Source organism: Muntiacus reevesi, chromosome 9, assembly GCF_963930625.1.
Source record: "Muntiacus reevesi chromosome 9, mMunRee1.1, whole genome shotgun sequence".
In the NCBI taxonomy this organism is placed as follows: Eukaryota; Metazoa; Chordata; class Mammalia; order Artiodactyla; family Cervidae; genus Muntiacus; species Muntiacus reevesi.
The window spans coordinates 47,872,446-47,887,898 of record NC_089257.1 but is presented as its reverse complement, the minus strand read 5'-3'; the positions used below and the strand labels follow the sequence as shown (position 1 = coordinate 47,887,898).

The 15,453-nt window shown below is 37.9% G+C and overlaps 1 protein-coding gene across 1 annotated transcript; it reads left to right on the top strand.

Moving 5' to 3' along the window:
• Positions 1–3,585: 3,585 nt before the first annotated feature.
• Positions 3,586–4,530, top strand: LOC136175285 (olfactory receptor 10A3-like). Its single transcript, XM_065945603.1, has one exon. It carries the CDS (start codon positions 3,586–3,588, stop codon positions 4,528–4,530), a length of 945 nt encoding a protein of 314 aa, XP_065801675.1.
• The last annotated feature ends 10,923 nt before the right edge of the window (positions 4,531–15,453 follow it).

Genomic DNA, 15,453 nt, shown 5'->3' with positions numbered 1-15,453 from the left:
AAAATTTAAGGTGTACAACATGATAATTTGGGTGTTCATTTCAGCATAGATTGAACACTGGTTCTAACACATACCTTGTGAAATTAGTAACATTATTTTAGCAGAAATGTAATAGAGGCAGAGAAGTTACTTATTTGCTCAGTCATAAAACTAGTCCAGATATTTTGATTTCCAGTTAAAAAGCCCCAACTATAAAATCATCTGAATGACTTTTTCTCCATTAAAATTTCAGTATTACCATATTTGTACTAGAAAATATCAAACATATTGGTAAGGACATCCAGGCTTTCTACAAAATAACCTCAATCAACTTAATGTGTTTCCTATTACTAGAGAATTTCTTAATTGGGGAGGTCATGGTGGAATTGAGCCTCTTGAGTGAAGAGTTGTTTGTTCCCCGTAGAAACTGAGAATGTTGCTCCAAGGTTGTGCAACTGAAATTTCTTAGGTCCATATGGGATAGTCTTATGGGCAGGTCTATATAAAATGGGAGTAAGTGCTTTAGAGAAAGATTCTCCTAGGGCAAACAATTTTTTGGCCGTATAATATAAAATCAGTGCATTGAATCACTGAGTTTTGTTTATGGGAGCATTTCTCAACTAAAGAAGTGAAATATAAGTTTAAATGAAATGAAAATTGAGGCAATCATTAGGTTAGGAATTGAAGAGTCTACTTATGTACCTGTCAGTGAGTTTCCTATTTACAGTTTTTCTCGACGATAATTGGAGATGCCTATCAGTGCTCAGGTAAGAATGCCTACTACACCACCTTTCATATTCACGTATAAGTTTGGGCAATAATTAGAGCTCTATTTGATGACTGCTTGCACTAATCATCAGCTCATAGAGGTTTGTAGCTGGAGTGGCAGATGGTCATAAATAAGGCTAGTCATAGAGAAAGATGAAATCCAGAGGAGGAAGTGATTTACCCAAGGTCATTTACAGAAAGTTAACACTGGAGTCAGAGGAACATGTCAGTGAATTAGGCCATCATTTTTGTTTATATTAAAAGGAAAAGATGGACCATTCAGGTTTAGTTTTTTTTTTAAATGAAGGCAGCACATTTAAATTTGCTTCTAACTTTATCAGCCCCAGGAGTTTGTATATTTTTAATATACTCTAAATTTTCTTATTTTTAAAACTCATTTGGTTTTAAACACCTGGAGTCTAATATATAATTTTGCCTACTAGAAATGATACTTAAAAAGTTTATTTTTCCTGTAGAGTTTACTAATTTGGGGAGTTTTTTGGTATCCAAAATATAATTATTAAAGTTGATACAAACATTTGATTTTAATTTATCACTATAGCTAAATTCAGTAAATCACCTTGCCTTTTATTCTCTGCTATTGCCCTTATGATCTGAGCTCAAGACAACATTACATGTCTTTAGCTTGCCTGTTTTTCTGTCCTGGCTTCCTCATGTCCTACAGTGAAATTCTGCTAGTTTTCAAAGCACCCTCCAAAGGCCAATTCTAGTACTAAGATGTCATTGAATAAGTACCTTTGATTTCAGCAAGCCAGCCTTCCTCCTTCCACTTTATGGCCCTTTTACTATGACATCCTCTGCTTATGGTCGTTCACTCTCCTTTTCCATTCGGAAGTAGTATTTCCCTCTTTAAATTTCTCTAGTACTTGTCCTGACTCTGGTTTCCCTTAAATGACAGACTGAGAAAAGGCGTTTTATTTTACTGACAGGAGACTCTGAAGGTTTGGGGAGGGAGGATGATATTATTTTGGCAGGGGTATGAGGGGTAGATTGGAGGAGAAGTTACAAAACCGGGAGGAGCCAGTTTGAAAACCATTTAACGATGGGAGGGAGGTTGAAAGGAGAGGAAAAGAGACAGTGAGCTGGAGCAGTGAAAGTAGGGATGATCTTGCTGAGCCCAGAGGGACTCCAGATTTTAAAGATCAAAGCGTCCAAAAGTGAGGAGGATGCTAGAGGTAGGGGAGAGTTGGTCTGGATGACTGGAGGGAAAATCAGGGGAGAAGTGAGGTGCTCTGCCCAGAGAGGGGCTCAGGAAGGTTGGGAGGAGGATGGTCAGCTCTGCTTGGGGCTGGCTCATCCATAGGACTGAGACGGCACGTGTGCCTCCTACATGCTCATCCACCACGATTCCAGTCTTCCTTCAGCTTGTGTGTCGTCTGCATGGAGGGGAAGCTTTGCAGGCTGCAGTTTTCCAAGAACTAATCAGAGCAGCACTCATGTCAGAACCAGAAGAATTGTCTTGGGTTATTTGTCGGCTCCCAACCACAAAGGGGAACCTGACTGCAGGGAGAAGCAAGGACTCATCTTGGAGGTACTGGCAGAGTCTGGACTCATTCCTCCAATCTAGTGGTAGTTCCAATCCCACAAGAAGCCTCAAACTTCTACAAAAGCCATGGATTAATTCTGGGGCTCTCGTTTTGAATTTGATTTATTTTTCCTTTAGATATTACATTCCTTAAGGGCAGAAAACCCATTCCATGGGTTTTTCTAATTTTAGTATCTATTATTACATCTATTCAGCAAATATTGGTTTATTATCTATTATATCATTTAGTATCTATTCCAGCACTGAGAATACAGTGAACAACAGAGCAAAGTTCCTGTGGTCCTGGAGCTTATATTCCAGAAGGGGGAGTTAAACAATAAGCATAAAACTCTAATAAGTATGTGGTATTTCAGTTGGTGATGAGTGTTATGGCAGAAAAGATACTAAGGTGATGGGAGTCAGTGAATGATGGGGTAGAGAGTAGTGGGGAAATGAGAGAAAGAGAGGTATTGAAAGAGAGAGTGGTTGTTTAAACCACAGGATCAGAATGACAAAAAACGGTGTTTTTTAATATCCTTGAAAGTCACTTCAATGGTCATAAGGATAGGCCATGGAGAACGGACCTCTAAAGTTTCTCATTCAGGCAAATTTCAGTATAATTAGTCAGATCTACTCTGACTAGAAACTGGAGTGCTTGAAACAATTTACTTAGGTTTATCTGAGATAAGTGCATTTAAATCCAACCTCTTTTAAGTGTTTCTGTATTTGTTGGGGTATATTATTTGTATATTTTTTTAAAGAAAGTTATTATAAATTAATTTTGAACCTTGGCATTTATAGTAAATATTCACCAAAATTTTGTTTTAATTTTGAATTACCAATTTAATATTTTTCCAGATGTTTTTTGCTATTTGTTTATTTGAAATACTTAATTTAAAAGTTCATATATAAACATGAAATTGAAAAGACCAAAGATGCATACATCAATGTATTATCATAGACAATAGATTCTAAATAATGTAATGTCTGTGTATATTTTAAGGAAAAGATTAATTTTCCACCTAGCAAAAAATTACTAGTGAACATCTGCTGTTATTTTCTACTTTTGAAACAAGATTTCTGAGCCAAAATGCTTCACTTCTTTATTTGTATTTGGAAGAGTCCCTATTACAGTATATTAGCCATTCTCAAAATTGCCAACTTGATTTGCCAGAATGAACTCATCATTGTATCATCTGTCAAGAATATCATACTCGAACTCTCAGCTTTGGATTTTTACTTTATAATTTACATACATGGTTCATAAAAACAATACACACTTCTCTACTGAAATGAAAAGGGAAAATGAAAGCTCTGTGTTTGACTTCATCCTCTTGGGCTTTTCTAATTTTCCTGAACTACAAGTGCAGCTTTTTGGAGTGTTCTTGGTTGATTATCTGGTGACTCTGCTGGGAAATGCCATCATTATAGTCGTCATCTCATTGGAACAGAGCCTTCACGTTCCCATGTATCTGTTTCTCCTGAACCTGTCTGTGGTGGAAGTGGGTTTCAGTGCAGTCATCATGCCTGAAATGCTGGTGGTCCTCTCCAGTGAAAAAACTAGGATCACTTTTGCAGGCTGTTTTACACAGATGTATTTCATTATTCTTTTTGGGGGGACCGAATGTTTTCTCCTTGGAGCAATGGCTTATGACCGATTTGCTGCAATCTGCCATCCTCTGAGCTATCCAGTGACTATGAACAATAGGGTTTTCTTGAAATTAGTAATGTTTTCATGGGTCTCATGGATCATGGTGGCTACTGCGCAGACCTCATGGGTTTTTAGCTTTCCCTTTTGTGGCCCCAATGAAATTAATCATCTCTTCTGTGAGACTCCCCCAGTGTTAGAGCTTGCATGTGCAAACACCTTTTTGTTTGAGATCTATGCATTCACTGGCACCATTTTAATTATCATGGTTCCTTTCGTGTTGATACTCTTGTCTTATGTTCGAATTCTCTTTGCCATCCTGAAGATGCCATCAACCACTGGGAGGCAAAAGGCTTTTTCCACCTGTGCCTCCCATCTCACATCTGTTACCCTCTTCTATGGCACAGCCAGTATGACTTACTTACAACCCAAATCTGGCTACTCCCCAGAAACCAAGAAGCTGATGTCCTTGGCTTACACGTTGCTCACACCTCTGCTGAATCCACTGATCTACAGCTTGCGAAACAGTGAGATGAAAAGAGCTTTGATGAAATTATGGAGAAGAAAATCGGATTTACATACATTCTGACTATGCTGAGAAGGCATGGGGTTTTTGGTCACTGCTCAACGGAACTCTAACTAAATTTAACAGGTGACCAAACATTCTGCATTTCTCAGCATGAACATATATAATTTGCTTAGTTTTTCAAGTTTGACAATACATTAGGAATTTCTCTCTTTTGATTGTCATTGAGTTTTCATTGATAATATGTTTTGTAACATGTAATACAACAGTTTATCTGTTTCTCTATTATAAATATCCAAGATATTACTGGATTATTGTTATTAAGATGAAGGCTCAATAAACATCTAGTTCCATATGTTCATGGTTTTCCCTGGTGGCTCAGAAAGTATTGAATCTGCCTGCAATGGAGGAGACCTGGGTTTGATCCCTGGGTCAGGAAGATCCCCTGGAGAAAGGAGTGGCAATCCATCCAGTGTTCTTGCCTGGGAAATCCCAGGGACAGAGGAGTCTGTCAAACTACAATCCATGGGGTCCCAAAGAGTCGGACATGACTGAGCGACTAACATTTACACTTTCTCTCTCTTTCCATATGCTCATATGTACTGCTATTTTATTTCTGTATGACAGATTCCTCAAAGTGAGTCTGATGGATATAGAGTATATGTGCTTATAAATTTTAATGGTTATGGCAGAATTACTTTTCAAATCGTTGCAATTCTTCAAACTCATCCAAAGGCTCACTGTAATAGGGTAGAGCTTCAAGAGACCAAAAAATAGATGAGATTTTACTTTCTGCAGTGAGAATCTTCCATAAATATGTAAATAAAATTTAGCTGTTTGGGGGGAACCAAACTGTTCTACTTAAGGATCTCACACAGATTATAATTAAAAAACAGAATTTCTCTTGATATTTTCCCATAGTCACCCAATGTTGGGGACCAGAGAATTCCATGGGAACTTCCTGAAGTCTCATTTGATACTGTTAGTATCTTTCTCCACTTGTAGACCATAGTTTTTAGAGACTTTTGTTAAATTTCCCTTTATAGTCTCAGATTATAGACACTTTGTTTATCCAAGTAGGATGGTTCTTTTTTTTTTTTTTTTTTTAACTTGGGAAACTAAGTTGGACTGTGAAGAAAGCTGAGAGCCAAAGAATTGATGCTTTTGAACTGTGGTGTTGGAGAAGACTCTTGAGAGTCCCTTGGACTGCAAGGAGATCCAACCAGTCCATCATAAAGGAGATCAGTCCTGGGTGTTCATTGGAAGGACTGATGCTGAAGCTGAAACTCCAATACTTTGGCCATCTCATGCGAAGAGTTGACTCATTGGAAAAGACCCTGATGCTGGGAGGGATTGGGGGCAGGAGGAGAAGGGGTCGACAGAGGATGAGATGACTGGATGGCATCACCGACGAGATGGATATGAGTTTGAGTAAACTCTGGGAGTTGGTGATGGACAGGGAGGCCTGGCATGCTGCGATTCATGGGGCTGCAAAGAGTTGGACCCGACTGAGCGACTGAACTGAACTGAATTGAACTGAAGTGATTTTTGTGCATATTTTCTAAGGTCGTTGAGTCATATCATCAATGGTGTGATTTTCCTCAGGATAATTTCTCATTTTGCAACATTTGGAGCATGTATGCTTGCTTCCTCCTTTAATGTTGCTATTTGTACATACAGAGGGGAGTGCATTTTTGAATCTACATCATAGGAGCTTCTGCTGTCTTTAGTTTCTGCTCCAGGGGTGGTAATAAAGGGATAAAAACTATTTCTATTGTTATTCATCTGAGAAATAATTTGTGATTACTAGAGCCTCTGCCAAAAAAGTGGAGCGTGAAACCGTGAAATTGGAATTTCACACACACAATAAAGAAATTTCATCATCAAATGGTTGTAACCAGTTTGAGTAACATTTGAATCTTGTATAATCTTCTTTTCAGTAGGGCATTAAACAGGCATTTGGAAGTCCTTTTAATCAAATGCTGTCTCTGAGTGAAGTTTCCTTCTCATAGCCCTTAGAGGGGCCAGTTAAATAAGGCCATTTAGGAAAAAAAAAAAATCTCTGAAGGCTACAGCTTTGTTTTTTTGTTCTTTTTTGGGGGGGGGGGGCATACACTTTCATTCATTGGCATATACTCATTCATTCCTTCAATGGGTTTTTGTTAAGATGAGTTTTAATGAGCCTGTGCCTGGGGAAATGCAGTTTCTGACTTTGATGAATTTACAGTTTGTTGGATGATCACTAACTTTGGAAGATCACAGAAGTCACATTGATCTCTGTCTCCATCCCAGGGGAGGAATAGAAGTTGATTTGGTAAGGTTCAAAGTTTGATGCACATGTGATCATTTCAGAGATACATTGTTTCTCCATTTGGTACCAACTGTGACAAAATACAGCTAGTTTATAATTCTACTCCAAAAAGTAGCAATTCAGGAAACACCAGCTTCAACCTCATGGCAGCTAGTAAGATTCTTGAAATCATGCTCTCCTGGCCTTGTAGGTGACACCAAAATTTCCAACTACAATTAGTGTGGAGAGGAAAAGGGTGAACTTTCAAAATTTAATTAGAATGTCTCTTCTTGCTTAAAATATCTCAATGGGTTTCTGCGATATGTAGGAAATAAAATTTTAACATGGCTATGGAGCCCAGCTTGATTTGGTCCCTGCCCATTCTTTCTGTTAATTCATGCTACACTTCTGCCCACACACACAGTCATCCACTCATCTACCCATTTCTGGGGCAATGTCTGCTTTCAGTTTTATGAAGTCACTATCCCATTCTTGCCTGGAGCTGGTAAAAAATGCCTTCCTTCTCATCCGATATGTTTTTCTCACTCCACTTTGCTATTGATTAATTCATATTCTTTCTTTATATTCCCCTTAAAATATGTTCTTCCCTTGAGATGACATCCTTGACTCCCCAAACCACAACTACCCTACCCACATTACTCACCTTTCGAATATCCTGTCCTTCCCCTCATAGTCCTTTATTAAATTTTATTTAATGTATCAAAATGGGATTTTCTTTTCCTCATGATAACTTGCACCTGGTTGCCAAGAGAATAGCCAGAAATGTCTATAACGTGACACAGGTGAGGAAGAGCAGACATTCTTAGCTTAATTGGATTAATGTAAGACAAATGCTTCAAAGAAGTTAATCTTCACAGCATAAAATCTGTTTTTTTTTTCACATTTTATTCTAAAGACAGATCATCCTCATCTTCCTTACCTCTGAATAGTTCCACTTGCCTTCCTCCCCCAACAGTGGGAAGCAGAGAAAACATGGAGAATGAAGAAAAGTACCTTTACTGGGGTAACATCTTATGGGTGAGGGTCTAACAGGTCCCTCTGATGACCATAGGGTTGACTGTGAGGTGTCCCCTGAGAGTCTAGCATGTGACCCACACACGTGGCTTAGAGACTTTAGAGGAGCTGCTGCTGAATCTTTCCTTTTGTGGGCTTTGTATCACTTTGACATATGTAACTTGAAACTGTAGTAAAAGACAGGATTAATATTCTTTTTGCTTCTGAATTTACAATTGCCTGGCTGATTTTAGATACGTTTTGTAGATTCTACTTCTCTCATTTCCATTATAAGGATCTTATTAGCTTGAGTTTTCCTTATATAATTATTAATAGATGTGTGATCTCTGTATTGTTTGGTTGCTACACTCCATAATACAAGCTTTCCAAGGGTAGTGACTATATGAATTTCTTCACCCCTGTGTTCCAATTGCTTCATACAGGGCCTGGGATAGAATAAGTGCTAAATAATACTTTTCTAACTAATAAGAAGATGGCAGTCTGAGGTAAGATGTTAGTCTCAAGTCCTGGAGCAGACCTAGAGGACGGGACAGGCACAAGAGTTAAGCAGGAACTGGTAATAGAACAGTCCCTGAGAGGAAATCTTAGGAGGGATCTGAGGGGAAGAGGGATCTGGGTGGAAGAGATTGTTCAATGAACTGTTTTTTCAAATATCCATGCCCAAGTTGCCTAGAATGCTCTGTTGTATTCAGCTCTTTCATGATGTAGTCCATGTCAATAAAATGATTGGATCAGGGGACTCACAAGATATTAGGAATCTCTTGACATGTTGGTGGAGCCAGTTATAGGGGATGTTCACTTTTCTCTGACTTCAAATATGACACATCTGTCATAAGTTTCAGTATCTCAGAACAAAGATCATCTTAAGTATCTCAGAGAGTATGTGATGTTTCAGTTCAGTTCAGTTCAGTTCAGTCACTCAGTCATGTCCAACTCTTTGCGACCCCATGGACTGCAGCATGCCAGGCCTCCCTGTCCATCACCAACTCCCGGAGTTTACTCAAACTCATGTCCATTGAGTTGGTGATGCCATCCAACCATCTCATCCTCTGTCATCCCCTTCTCCTCCTGCCTTCAATCTTTTCCAGCATCAGGGTCTTTTCCAGTGAGTCAGTTCTTCACATCAGGTGGCTAAAGTATTGGAGTTTCAGCTTCAACATCAGTCCTTCCAAGGAATATTCAGGACTGATTTCCTTTAGGATGGACTGGTTGGATATCCTTTCTGTCCAAGGGACTCTCAAGAGTCTTCTCCAACACTACAGTTCAAAAGCATCAATTCTTCAGCGCTCAGCTTTCTTTATAGTCTAACTCTCACATCCATACATGACTACTGGAAAAACCATAGCCTTGACTAGATGGACCTTTGTTGGCAAAATAACGTCTCTGCTTTTTAACATGCTGTAGATTGATCATAAATGTGATGTTTGACTTCCCCTGTAATAAACATAACAAGCAGTAGTTTCACATCTTCTTGAATTCCTCTCCTTATGGGAACTGCTTGACTTTCATAGTAGTCTGTGCACTATTCTAGCATTCATGGGAGCCATCTACATTCTCTTTGGGTTCAAAGCTGGCTCCCCAGGTTGACAGTAAACTAAACATATGTGTTCAGAGACCTTGTTAGAGACCTATATCCTTTAGATACATATATATACACACACACACACACACACATACACACACACACACACACTCATGCATGCATATAGGCCATCACTTGGCTGTTGCCAACAGAAGCTGGCTGAATCATTTAATATACTTGATTGGATGTTAATGTAGGACACAAGGATCATCACACTTCATGCCTGCTCTATATGTCCATCTACATGTATCAATCTTAGATCTCCTTACTGCCAAGCTTCCTTTCTTTTCTTTCCAGTCCAAGGCAACAAACTCTCCTTCTCCAGTTTAATGTACAGTACTAGCCACCTGATCCAGTACCCTCAGGCTCCAGTACCATGGGTTTTTCTGACCTCCATTGGTATAGGCCAGCTAGATCTTGCAGTTCCTTTGTGATACAGTCTCTTTTTTCATTATCTGGTCTAGTGTCTCTGACCGGGTTTAGATGACTTAACTGTATTAATAGGCCTGGATTCCTAGAGCAAAGATGAAGGTAATTCATGATTATCTTCCTGAATCTACCTTATGTAGTCTTCCTGCTCTTAATGGGGAGGGATTGGCAAGTTCTCAATCATCAGAAGGTTCAGAGATATCTTGGAGGGAAAGTCCTTGGAGACATCCATCCAGATTTCCCATTCGATATGTCAAGCTCTTAGATTTTTTTCCAATTCCGACTCCAACCTTGCACAACAGACATTTCTTGATTAAGCATTCAACTGTCTTTGAAGTCTAGCCACTTAAAACCCTGGATTTGATTTAGCTTTTTCTGCTTGGCCACAGCAAGAGATGAGGGTTCTTGTGAAGTACTGAAAGACTCTGGCTCTCATGCTTAGTTTTCTATGGTGTTGACTATGGTCACCTTTTTGTTATCTATCTGCAGGGATCAAAGTAATATAGTAACAACTGTATAATTCTATTATTCTTTGATTTATCAACCCGTCTTCCTTCCTACCTTTCAATACCTGAATCATTTCACTATCCAGACATTTCCCACCAAGGCTACATTATTTCCTTGTCACCATCTGAAAGCTTTTACTACTGAACTTCTCAGTTGTGCCAGGATATGTCCATGTTTCACATAACAAAATGAATGGAAGCTATAAGACCCATCAGATGGTAAGATTCAGTTACCAAATCCTATTTTATGGTCTCCTTTTGCTAACTTCTTTGAGTACTGTCTATGTTCCCTGACTTTTCTAGGTAGCAGAATACTGAAATGGAGTTAGGAGTGCAAACATCTGGAAAATAAAAAATGCTGAAACAAGACTGGGGAGGAATAAACCCCAACAGCCAAGGAGACCTGGAAAAGTCTTCTCACCCCAACAGGGAGCTCTGAATTGTCCACTGGAGTTATCCTCATGGATCAGAGATGGATAGATCCTTGTTCAATATTCAACTCTGAGAAAAGTGTGGTCTTGGCAATCCTGATCAACAAGAGCAAAGCTAGAGGAACCACACTTCCTGATTTCAAACTATATTACAAACCATAGTAATCAAAACAGTATGGCATTGGCATAAAAAGACACATATACAAATAGAACACAATAGAGAATCCAGAAATAAACTCATGCATATGTCATCAATTAATTTTTAACAATGAACCAAGAATGCACAACAGGGACAGAATAGTTTCTTCAATAAATGATATTGGGAAAACTGAAAGTTCACAAGCAAAATAATAAAATTGGACCCTCATCTTATACTAAACTCAAAAATCAAGTCAAAATAGATTATAGATTTGAATGTAAGACCTGAAAGAAAAAGCTCCTGGAAGAAATTCCAAGGGATAATCTCTTTGGTGCTGATCTTGGCAATGATTTCTTGAATTTGACAACAAAAGGGAAAAAACAATAAAAGCAAAAATTAGCGAGAGGGACTATATCAAACTAAAAAACTGCACAGCAAAGGAATCATTCCATCAGCACAATGATAGGCAGTCTATGAAATGGGAGAAGCTATTTGCAAATTAGATATCTGGTAAAGGGTTAACATTCAAAACATATAAGGGGCTCACACAACTCAAAAGGAAAACACAACCAATCTGATTTAAAAAAACGGGCAGAGGAAGAGAATAGACAATTTTCCAAAGTAGACATACAGATGACCAACAATTATGTGAAAAGGTAGTCAGTATCACTAATCACAAGGGAACTACAAGTCAAAACCACAGTGAGATCACTTCATACCTGTTACAATGGCTCTCATCAAAAGAAGGAGATAAGTGTTGGTGAGGACATGGAGAGGAAGGAACCCTTGAACACTGCTAGTGAGAATATAAATCAATGAATGACTGTAGAAAACAGTATGGAGATGCTCAAAAAAATTACACCTAATATTAACATATGACCCAGTAACTCCATTTCTGGGTAAATATTCTAAGGAAAGGAAATCACTGTCTTAAAGAGATAGCTGCCCCATGATCATTGCAGCACTATTTACTTTAGCCAACACATTGAAACAACCTAAGTGTGTCTATCAATGGATGAACAGTTAAAGAAAATGTGGTATTTCTATAAAAATACATGCACAATAGAACATTATTTAGCCATAAAAAAGGAAAATTTACCATTTGTGACAACAGAGTGGACCTCAAACGCATTATGCTAGGTGGAATAAATCAGAGAAAGGCAAATACTGTATGATCTCGCTGCTATGTGGAATCTAAAATAACTAAACTTGGAGAAACAGAGAACAAATGGTGAGCAGCTGAGTTGGGGGGGAGTGGGGAAAATGGTAAATGAAAAAGTACAAACTTATAGTTATAGGATAAATATTTCTAAGGAAGTAATATACAAGATGATGATGATAGTTAACAGCACTGTATTATATACCTATGAGTTGCTAAGAGAGTACATCTTGAAAATTCTCATCAGAAGAAAAAAAATTGTAACTATGTGAGGTGATTGATTAAATTTGCTGTGGTAATTATTCTGCAACATATACATGTATGAAAGCATTAAATCATGGACCTTAAACTAATACAATATTTTGTCAATTATTTCCTGATAAATTTAGATTAAACACAAAACAGCAAAAAAATTAAGTATATTACTCATTATTGCTAAGGTAATATGCATAAAGTAAAGAAAGCATGGCTAATTGAACATACTAGGAAAGTGCAGCAAGGACTGAGTAAACCTCGAACCCTATACTAGTCCTGCTTGCCATGTTCTAGGTTTTTTATAATAATAATGACAACAACAATAATAAATTTGGTCTTTATTAAGGGTCAATTATTTTAACAATAATAATGAGTTTTAAGGTTTCTTTGCTAATTGTTGTTTTGAAGTTTTATTCCAAAGTATACTGTGTGTATGACTATCAAATATTTGCTTTTATTGATCTTTTCTCACTGACAAATAATCAATTTTGTAAAGATCCCAGAGATATTTTGGCAGGAAAATGCACAGTTAGCAAGGTAGAAAGTGTTCTTTCTGTTCCATAGTTACGCTTCCATTACCACGTTAAATGAAAATGTTATTAAAATATTCTCATTTCTATGCCTTTGTTTTTTATTTGCTTTGCCAATCATTGAGAAAATATGTTAAATCTCTATTTTGATTTTTAAAAATAAATTTATTAGTATTGATTTTGAAATATAGTTTGATATTAATCTTCCTTCCTTTGTATCCCCTTGCATGTATCTGAAATGTGTATCTGGAACATGTATAAATTGTGATTCTACACCTTGATGATTTCTCACAAACTGCACATACCTGGGTTACCAGCACCTACATCAAGAAATAGAATATTTTATTATGTCAGAATGATGGGACTAACAGGGTATGAATCATGGAACTCTCATATCAGGCATCCATTCCCATGCCTGATGCTTGTGATAGGCTCATGCATGTGGTGTCATCCCACCATAATGAATTATAAGGGAGGGATCTTTGGATTGGATTTTGTGATAAAAATTCATTTTCCTCAGCATAACTGGTACATTTCTCATTAGACACAGATTGGATAGAATGAACCCCTAAGTGTTGTCAGTGTCATTGCTGTCAGAAGGGGTAAGCTTCCTTGAGAATGGAACAGGCTACTCCAGGAAAGCAACAGTAAGAAGCAGACAAAGAGAACCTGCAATCCAGCCTCATCATCCAGTTCTGGACAAAGACCAGCCTGCAGATTCATTAAACTTTTCACTCTGCTGGACTGAGCCAATAGTCTCCTGAATTGTTTAAGCCAGCTTAGATTGATCCCAGAGTCCCTTGATTTTCAGGCATACTCAGTAAGTATAGTAATGCAAAATATCAAAATCTTTGTGGGAGGTGGGGTGGGAAGTCAGCCAGACATTTTACAAAGAGTCTTCCATCTACCTGTCCTAATTTATAGCTCATCACTGCAAACTGTACCTCCATCCAGTCATTCCTCCTCCTTTGGTTCACCTGCCTTTGCTCACACCCTTCCTTCACTGCTTTCTTCTTTCCCCATTTTAAACCTTTATTCAATCATTGTTTCTACCTCTTATTGAGAGACGTCATGGTGCAATTGAATCTCTTGTGTTGGGAAATGTTTATTCCCCATAGGAATATGAGGCGTGCTCCAGGTTTTGTGCTCTTGAGCTTTGTCACCTGAGGGGCCAAGTTTAAACCTCTTTAGTTATTGTGCAAAAATACAAGAAAGCATGTATGAATTGGTTGCAAGTTCTCTGGGGACGGGTTCTTCAGGGCATGTGATTCAATGTCATATAATGTTCTAGAATCTGTGCATTGAATCATTGAGCTGTGTTACGAGGATGTGGCTTTTGACTAGAGGTAAAACGTCTGATCATGTAGCACGAACATTATTATATTGCAAGTTCGCCCCTCCTACCTATTTTATTGTGGTTTCATCTTTATGTCTTCAGTTGTAGATAGATTTTTGTGATAGGTTTCTGTCTTTTTCACTGATGGTTGTTTTACATGTGATTTTGGTGTGCTCATGAGAGGAGATGAACTTAAGTTCTTCTACTCCACCATCTTGATCCTTCAGGCTCTTTTAGTTGAGAGATTCAAGGTAAAAAAGTGAAGATTCTTGCTATATGCTGGGTGGTGGGTTTTTCATTTACAGTTCATCTTCTATTGATAGTTGGAGATGCTGTTGAAGTGATCTCAGTGATCAGGAATCACTGAATACAGCTGAAACATTTGAATCAGTAAACTCTTTGGTATTGATGCTATTCAATTGCTCTTTTCTTTTCAGAGAAAAAGTTTGGACAATAATCAGAGGTGTGTATTCAGACTGTACTAATGAAGTCTTAGAAGATTTTCACTGGGAGGGAACGGGTAAATAAGTTCAACTCAGACCTTTTTCAACTGGAAGACTGAAATCTAGAAAAGAGAGCAATCTGCCTAAGTATTGCATGTCAGAGAGCTATCTAGACAGCAATAGGGTCTCTAAGTTATTAAGTGGAGCATCTATATTCAGTTGCTATTTATATCATGAACATTTTGTTTTATACATGCTTTTCATCTTCCACTTTGTGTTATTGTTGTTCAGTTGCTAAGTCATGTCTGACTCTTCGCGACTCCGTGAACTGCAACATGCCAAACTTGCCTGTCTCTTTGCATCTCCTGGAGTTTGCCCAAGTTCATGTCCATTGCATTCGTGATGCCTTCCAACCATCTCATCCTCTGTCACCCTCTTCTCCTTCTTTATATGTTTGTTTGTATGATACTCTGAATTTTCTAGTGCTAAAAAACTATCCACTTTTAAAATTTGTAACTGAATACGCATTGTTATTTCTCTCCATTGGAAATTAATTTAAATACTTGGCCTGTAGAGTCTATTTTTATTAATTTAGGAGTTTTTTGACAACAAAAACATAATTTATAGATGTTTGATTTTAGTACATGCCTATAGCCAAACTCAGAAAGAAGTCAACTTGCCTTCTGCTGTTTGCTAATAGTCTAATGACCTTTATTTAAGACAACATTACATGTCTTCAACTTGCTGTCTTTGTCTTCTTGGGTTTCTCATCTCCCATAGTTAACTTCCATTGATTTTTACAATGTCACACGGAACCAGAAGATCTCCATTGTAGCGCTAAACTGGCACCA

Bases quoted from the DNA above. Each gene is read 5' to 3' on its own strand.
- LOC136175285 (XM_065945603.1), top strand. From the start codon at position 3,586: ATGAAAAGGGAAAATGAAAGCTCTGTGTTTGACTTCATCCTCTTGGGC.